Raw genomic sequence first — 8895 nt, forward strand, 5'->3', positions numbered from 1 at the left:
AAGGGATTACAGGCATGAGCCACCGCACGCGGCCTTTTTTTCATATTTTAGTAGAGATGGGGTTTCATCATTTTGCCCAGGCTGGTCTTGAACTCCTGAGCTCAGGCAATCCGCCTGCCTCAGCCTCCCAAAGTGCTAGGATTACAGGCGTGAGCCACCCTACCTGGCCCAATATTACACTTCTTAAATGCACTTCTCATTTCTTAATTGTCTGAAATGTTATATTCTCATAATTTTAAAAGAATAAAGATTTTTTTGGGGCCGGCATGGTGGCTCACACCTGTAATTCCAGCATTTTTGGAGGCCCAGGTGGGTGGATCACTTGAGTTCAGAATTTCGAGACCAACGTGGCCAACATGGTGAAACTCTGACTCTATAAAAAATAGAAAAGTTAGCTGGGTGTGGTGGTGCATGCCTGTAGTCCCAGCTACTTGAGAGGCTGAGGCATGAGAATTGCTTGAACCCAGGAACTCAGGAGGCGGAGGTTGCAGTGAGCCGAGATTGCACCACTGCACTCAAGCCTGGGGAACAGAGAGAGACTCAGTCAAAAAAAAAAAAAAAAAAAAAGCTGGGGGTGGTGGCTTACGCCTGTAATCCCAACACTTTGGGAGGCTGAGGCAGGGAGATAATGAGGTCAGGAGTTCAAGACCAGCCTGACCAATATGGTGAAATCCCGTCTCTACTAAAAATACAAAAATTAGCCGGATGTGGTGGTGCATGCCTGTAGTCCCAGCTACTTGGAGGCTGAGGCAGGAGAATCGCTTGAACCCGGGAGGCGGAGGTTGCAGTGAGCCAACATGGTGCCACTGCACTCCAGCTTGGGTGACTGAGCGAGACTCCATCTCAAAAAAAAGAAAAAAATTTTTTTTGAAAATAAAAAATAAAGGCTGAGCATGGTGGCTTTATGCCTGTAGTCCCAGCACTTTGGGAGCCCGAGGCAGGTGGATCACGAGGTCAGGAGTTCCAGACCATCGTGGCCAACATGGTGAAACCCCATCTCTACTAAAAATACAAAATTAGCCAGGTGTGGTGGTGCATGCCTGTAATCCCATCTACTCTGGAGGCTGAGACAGGAGAATCATCTAGAACCTGGGAGGCAGAGGTTGCAGTGAGCTGAGATCATGCCAGCCTGGGTGACAGAGCGAGACTCTGTCTCAAAGGAAAAAAAAAAGGAATGTCTAGATGCAGTAGCTAAGTACGTAGAAGCCATTTCAGTGTGGGAGGCGAGGTGACTGAATCCAGGGACTCCAGGTTTCTGGCTGAGGGGTTGAGACCGCCCATGGTCATTGTGATGAGATGAAGACGGAAAATGAGCTGGGCTGGGGGAAGGTGGTCATCTCCTCTGGACGTGATTAGTTTGAGGCTCCTGTTGGGTAGCCCACTGGGCAAGGTCAGTAGGCAGTTGAGGAGCTGAGAGGGTTTGGAGCTGGGATAGACTCCAGCCTCACCATGTGGGCGATAGTGGGGGTCACAGAGTATGAAGATGGCCAAGAAAGAGGTCTGGGTGGGGTCTGGGGAGTCAGCAGCCAGGCATGGGCCGTGGAGAAGCAGATGCCAGGGGAAGAGGAAAGGGGAGTCAGACCCCAAGGGGAATAGAGTCACTGGAAAGAGGGGCCAGTCCCATGTCATATCCAGCGGAGACACCAGGTACAGCAGAAGGACCTTGGACATGACCATGAGGAGGGCCTTGTTGGCCATGACCTGGGAGAGATGGGGGTGAGAGCCTGGGGGACCACACCATGTCCCCAGCACACGAAACAGTGCCTGGTAGACAGAATGTATTTACGGATGGACGGACAGGTAGATGGATGGATGAATGGACAGATGATAGATGGATGCAAAGACAGATGAATAGATGGACAGATGCACAGATGGACAGATGGATGGACGGACAGACGGAATGAATGATCAGAAAAGGCTTCATGAACAAAGTGAGACTGAGCTGCATCTCCATGGGTAGATATAAAAGCAGAGGACTCTCCTCTTGAGTCAGGAATGACCCAGTGTCCTGGTCCAGGGAGGAAGTCAGCCTGGCTTGACTGGGGCCACTTGTGGCAGATTTCAGACACCATTAAAATGAGGCCAAGTGAGGTTGGACTGTTCCGAGCCAGCTGAGGACTCCTCAGCCACACGGCACAGCTGCCTGAGGGGATGTGTCACTCAGGGAGTTGCTGGGACCTACTGGGCCCAGCGTTGCCATCAGCACCAACAGCTTCAGAGAGGGGGACACATGCCGGGGTGACTCCAAGGCTGTGGGTGGCACCTGCCTCAGGGAACAGGCACAGAGACACTACTGGGGGACACTACTGGGACACTGGCCACCCCCCTGCCCTGTGCCTGGGTCACAGCCTTCACACTGCAGCCCTGTGCCCCTCACTCCCAGCAGGTTCCTGCTCCGGCGCGGCTCCTGGCCTGGTGCCAGGTGCTGGCCCCGGGGGTTTCAATCCAAGCATAATTCAGTGAAGCATGTGTTTGGCAGCGGGACCCAGCTAACCGTTTTAGGTACGTGGCTCTAACTTCCCAGCCTGTCCCACTCTCTCCTGTCTCTGGAAAAATCTGTTTTCTTTCTCTGGGTCTTCTTCCCCTCTGGCCTCCAGGCCTTAGGCATGAAACCCTTCCTTTCTCCATGGGGTCTGGGGGAAGTGGGCTAGTCTCAGGTCAACTGGCTTGAAGGGCCTCTACAGTGGGAGCAGCCGCCTTTAGGTTCCAACAGCGGGACACAGCCTGGTCCTGGGGCCTGGGCTGGGATTGGGTGGGGTCAGGGCTCCTCCCCTCTCCCAGGGCACATGTCTGAGTGAGAGACAGAGGCCAGTTCTGATAAGGGGCCCTGCAGTGGCCTTAGAGACAGTCCCCGGGACCCCAGGGTCTAGGCTGAGGGCTGGATGCCCATCCAGCCTGGGAGGGCCACACAGGCCCCTGGGGACACAGGCGTCACCCCAAGGGGAGACCAATGGAGGGCACAGAGAGGGCTCTGGGTCTAGGCTGCAGCTCTGTGGCCTGTCCTGGGTTGTAAGGACATGGGGACATAGAGGGATGGGTGAGACTGGGTGAGGTCCCAGAGCCCAGCCCTCCCAGGACGGTCACGAGAAAGGAAAGGGTCTCTTAGGGCACAGATGTCTGTCCCTGGAGCCCTATCACCTCTGGGGCCTGGTGTCTCCATTCACAGGTCGGCCTCCTGCCTTCATTTGAGGAAGGGCACCTTAGACTCAGGAGGTGACTAGCAGGGAGTAAACGGGAGTGCAGAAAACTCCACGGCTGACAGGTGAAGTCCAGGGGCATCAGAGGCTGCTAGGGTGGGCATGGGGGCTGTGGTACCCCAACATCTGGGGGAGCAGCCCCAAGAACCCAGCCAATGTGAAGGGTCCTGTGGTCGGGCTGGTGGGGACAGGGGCGACGGCAGAGCCCCAGGGTGTGTCTGGGTGGAGCCCACGCTTCACCAGGAGAGCTGAGTGGGCCAGGCTGGGGCACAGCCTGATGCCCCAGGGGACGGGAAGCTCCAGGCCATGCCAGGCTTGGGCCTCCCCACACCCTGCCAGGTCAGTTTTGTGTGCTGTGAGGGAGACCCCTAGATTCCAAACTCAGACTCCAGAAACCAGGAAGGAGGGAGCACAGCCTGCCCTGGGTACACATGGGGAAACCGAGGCTGCAGAGGAAAGGGCTGGGCCAGGACACCTGGGAAAGGTGACTTGGGAAGGGTTCCTAGGAAGGCACAGGGCTGTCTGCTCTGCAGAGGGCTCCAGTGGAAAGGAGGGAATGAGGAGGGAAGGAGAGGCCCTGGGTGGACCAGGCGGCCACACCATGAACCCTCCCAGAGACTTTAGACAGAGAGAGGCGCTCCACAACACCCCATACTCCCTCTGCCATCTCTCACCCCCTCCTCTGTCCACACAGGTCAGCCCAAGGCCACCCCCTTGGTCACTCTGTTCCTGCCATCCTGTGAGGAGCCCCAAGCCAACAAGGCCACACTGGTGTGTCTCATGAATGACTTCTATCTGGGAATCTTGACGGTGACCTGGAAGGTAGATGGTACCCCCATCACCCAGGGCGTGGAGATGACCACGCCCTCCAAACACAGCAACAGCAAGTACGTGGCCAGCAGCTACCTGAGCCTGACGCCCGAGCAGTGGAGGTCCCGCAGAAGCTACAGCTGCCAGGTCATGCATGAAGGGAGCACCACAGAGAAGACAGTGGCCCCTGCAGAATGTTCATAGGTTCCCAGCCCCCAGCCCACCCACAGGGGCCTGGAGCTGCAGGATCCCAGGGGAGGGGTTTCTCTCTGCATCCCAAGCCATCCAGCCCTTCTCCCTGTACCCAGTAAACCCTCAATAACTATCCTTTGTCAACCAGAAATCCTGCTCCCTCTCTTCATTTCTTCTCTCTCATATAATCTGATGCTTCTCCTGGGTTCTCAGTGTGGCGCTGGGAGAATGCTGACACCAGTGGGAAAGTAGCCTGGAGGAGAGGATCAAAGCCACCCACAGGTGTCCCCTGGGGAAATAGGCCAGGATAGGAGGAGTCGGCTCACTGGACACCAGTCCCTCCAGCCTCTCCCTCCTCCCCTTCCTCCTTGCAGCTCAACCCCCAACTCGCTGCCTGCTTTCTGGAGGGAGCTACTTCTGACTGAGCCTCCAGATACACCCTGTGTCCCTGTCCTGGTCTGGACCCTCTACCCACCCACAGCCTCTCTTTCCTCAGCCTGGAAGTCCTACTCTAAGCCTGGAGCCCCTCTTCTGGCCCTGACCCTGGTCCCTGGAATGCCTTCCTTCCTCTCTGCCCAACTCCCCACCCCTGAGAGCTGGACTGTCCAGGATTTTTCATCTGACAGCAGGTTCAGAGGCCTGAGAAAAATAGGAGGAAGCCAAGAACGAAACACACATGAAAGGCCTGCAAGAGGATCAGGACACTTGCAAAAGATAGGCTCTGAGCTCCCCAGGAACCAGTGCAAGAAGGGTAATACCTCCATCATTTCTTTCTTTTTGTTTTTTTAGTTGGAGTCTCGCTGTGTTGCCCAGGCTGGAGTGCAATGGCACAATCTCTGCTCACCGTAACCTCCACCTCCCAGGTTCAACAGATTCTCCTGCCTCAGCCTCCTGAGTAGCTGGGATTACAGGTATGTGCCACCACACCCGGCTAATTTTTGTGTTTTTATTAGAGATGGAGTTTCGCCATGTTGTTCAGGCTGGTGTGCTCCATCATTTCTAAGAGATTAAACAAGTCTTTGCTCGAGGGAAGTTGGTTTTCTCAATGCTGAGGCCAGGCATCTCTTCATAATTAAAAGTGGGGATGTGTTTTACCCAAGGCCTCACTATTGATGGGATTTGGGCTCTGACATGTGCACAGGTGACTGCCTGGCAGCCCTAGGACATGGAGAGTTTCTCAGATGCTTGGCACAGACAGTCACTGGCCATCTTTGGAGGAAGCATCATTTTTGGGAAACTGTTCGCCATTGGATCCTGGGCCTCAGGTGGAAAACCAGGTCCTGTGTTGGGCATTTCTCTGTGAGGCTCCAGCTCTTCTCTGAGAAGAAGGTGTTGGGGGAGAGAACATGGCCCAGCCACACCCAGCCTCTCCTGCATGGTTCCTGCTCATCAGGGTGTTAGAGGGGTGGTGGCACCAGCAGTGGTCAGGCCTGTGTTTCTGTGGGTGGGGCCAGGGAGGGACCCTTGGGGCATCCTAGGGAGTCTCTCCCATGGCTCCTGTTTCACTTTCCTGTGGCTGCTGTCAGAAATGACCCATAATTTAGAGGCTTAAAACATCACACATTGATTCTGTCCCTGGTCTGGAGGTCAGACGTCCAAAATGAATCGTAGAGTGCTTAAAATCAGGGTGCCAGCCAGGCCAGGCTCCTTTGAGAGCTACGGAGAGAATCCGTGTCCAGGATTTTTCCAGCTTCTAGAGGATGCCCTGGGCTCCTGGCCCTTTCCTCCAACTTCAAAGCCAGAGCTCAGCATCTTCAAATCTCTCCCACTCTTCTCTCTCTCTCTCTCCCCACCGCCTTCTCTCACCCTCCCTCCTTCTCTCCCTTTCTTTTCCTCCAGCCCCACACCTGCTGTCACTCTGATCCTCCTGCCTCTTCCTTTCCCTTATATAAAGACCCCACCTTGGACCCACCCACATAACCCAGGATCATCTTCCACCTCAGGCCCCTTAACATCATCACATCTGTAAAGTCCCTGAGGCCACACAACACAGCACATGGACAGGTCCCAGGACTGGGACACAGCCATCCCTGGGCCCTAATTCAGCCCAACCACAGCTCCTTTCCTTCCTTCCTCTCTCCTTCTCTGGGTATAAGAAGGGAATGCAGAGAGGTTGGTCAATGAATACACACTTACAGTTAGGTGCAAGGAATGTGTTGTAATGTTGGATAGCAGAGTAGGGTGACTATGGTTAGCAATAATGTGTTGTATATTTCAAAATAGCCACAAGAGAGAACTTGAAATATACTCAACACATAGAAATGATAAATACTCAAGCCATACCCCAAATATCCTGACTTGATGATGACATGGTGGATGCACAGAACCAAACAGCACATGTAACTCAGAAATGTCCAATATAGGCCGAGTGTGGTGGCTCACACTTGTAATCCCAGCACTTTAGGAGGCCGAGGCGGGCGGATCATGAGGTCAGGAGATCAAGACCATCCTGGTTAACATGGTGAAACCCCGTCTCTACTAAAAATACAAAAAAATTATCTGAGCATGGTGGCGGGCACCTGTAGTTCCAGCTACTTGGGAGGCTGAGGCAGGAGAATGGCGTGAACCCGGCAGCCAGAGCTTGCAGTGAGCCGAGATTGCGCCACTGCACTCCAGCCTAGATGACAAAGCAATACTCCACCTCAAAAAAAAAAAAAAGGTATTTCCAATATCATGTATCAGTATATTCTTTTCTATTAATAAGAAAGGCAAGAAAAAGAAGTTAAGCATGAACTAGCCATTTGACCTAGCAATTCCAGCCCTAAGAATTTGTCTAGAAGAAATGAAAGCATGTGTTCCAAAAAGATATGTACATAAATGTTCTCAGCAGCCTCATTCACTATAGGCAGCAACTGGAAACAACCCAAGTGTCCGTCAGCTAGAGAATGGATAGACCCATGTGGTCTGTGCATACAGTGGAGTACTGCTCAGTTACAGAAAGAAAAGAAACTATGGATACAGGTCACAGGAGGGATGAACTTCAAAACATTACAGTAAGTGAAAGAAATAAAACTCCATGAGGGAAGTTGGTGGGTATGGATGTGTTTTTGAACTGGCAGAATTTTACTCTGTTCATTGGGGTATCAGGTATTGAGTCCCTATTGACCAGGTACTGTGCTAGGTGTGGCCATTAGAGAAATGAGAAGCAGACACCAGCTCCATTGTGATGAGACTCACTCGATCAGCCATTTCTGATGAACACTCAGGTACCTTGACACTCCCTGCTCACATTTGCAGGCTTTACTTAATGCCACTTAAATCTCCCTGTTCCCCAAGTCTCCTTTCTTTTTTCTTTTTTTTTTTTTTCTAGACAGAGTCTTGCTCTGTCACCCAGGCTGGAGTGCAGTGGCACCATCTCGGCTCACTGCAACATCCATCCCCTGGGTTCAAGCAATTCTCCTGCCTCAGCCTCCCGAATAGCTGGGATTACAAGTGCCTACCACCATGCCCGCTAATTTTTGTATTTTTAGTAGAGACGGGGTTTTGTCATGTTGGCCAGGCTGGTCTTGAACTCCTGACCTCAGGTGATCCGCCTGCCTAGGCCTCCCAAAGTTTTGGGATTACAGGCATGAGCCACCGTGCCTGGCCCCCACATCTCTTTTCTTTCCAACTCCCCTTATTAGACACAGCTTTTTAAAGCAATCCCTGCCATACCCATGGCTTCAATTGTTTTCTATATGCTCTGATGAGAATAAAATTTAAATGTTGTTTTCATATAACAGCTTTATTTTACATGACACCTCATTCACCATGATCATAAATTCAGAGTTGCTCTAAGAAAGTAATAACTAAAAAATTGTCATATTCTTTGTATGTAAATGTTAGGAAATTTCGTTAATGGTTTGACTTAATGTGTGTGTTATTTTTTAAAACATGAGTTGTGATGTCATAGAATGGACTCAGCCTACAGAGGTTTCTATCCAACTTTCAAGCAGAGAGCTCCATTTCAGTGCGATACTTAAGAGTCCAAAACTATCTTTTTTTTTTTTTTGAGACGGAGTCTCACTCTGTCACCCAGGCTGGAGTGCAGTGGCATGATCTCGGCTCATTGCAAGCTCCGCCTCCCAGGTTCAAGGGATTCTCCTGCCTCAGCCTCCCGAGTAGCTGGTATTACAGGTACCTGCCATTGTGCCTGGCTAATTTTTGTATTTTTAGTAGAGACTGGGTTTCACCATGTTGGCCAGGCTGGTCTCGAACTCCTGACCTCATGATCCACCCAGCTCGGCCTCCCAAAGTGCTGGGATTACAGGCATGAGTCACCGTGTCTGGCCCAAAACTATCTTATTCCCCATACCTATTCCTCTTCCTACATTGTCTGTGTAGGAGAAAGTCACTGATATTTACCCAGTCCTTCAAACTAGAGCCTTAGCAGCCTGTTTTTCCTTTTCCTTCCCCTGTTCTTCCACATCTAATCCTCTAGCACTACCTGTTCTCTCTCCCAAATGAACACAAAACTTTTCCGTCCACTTCAGTCATTTCCTCTGCCTTTGGCCTTATCTGTTCTCCCAGATGAACATAGTGTCTCTCTCTCTTTTTTTTGAGACAGAATCTCTCTCTGTCGCCCAGGCTGGAGTTCAATGGTGTGATCTTGGCTCACTGCAACCTCCACCTCTCAGGTTCAAGCGATTCTCCTGCCTCAGCCCCTCGAGTAGATGGGACTACATACAGGTGCCCGCCACCATGCCAGGCTAATTTT

The 8895-nt window shown here is 52.0% G+C and overlaps 1 protein-coding gene across 1 annotated transcript; it reads left to right on the plus strand.

The window, feature by feature from the left end:
• Positions 1-1900: 1900 nt before the first annotated feature.
• LOC129395063 (immunoglobulin lambda-like polypeptide 1) lies at positions 1901-4498 on the plus strand. The gene is made up of 3 exons (XM_063603203.1): positions 1901-1931; positions 2149-2502; positions 3892-4498. The coding sequence occupies exons 1-3, from the start codon at positions 1901-1903 to the stop codon at positions 4209-4211; spliced, it is 705 nt and encodes a 234-aa protein (XP_063459273.1). The 3' UTR covers positions 4212-4498.
• The last annotated feature ends 4397 nt before the right edge of the window (positions 4499-8895 follow it).

The sequence above is a fragment of the Pan paniscus genome, chromosome 23 (assembly GCF_029289425.2).
Source record: "Pan paniscus chromosome 23, NHGRI_mPanPan1-v2.0_pri, whole genome shotgun sequence".
Lineage (NCBI taxonomy): Eukaryota > Metazoa > Chordata > Mammalia > Primates > Hominidae > Pan > Pan paniscus.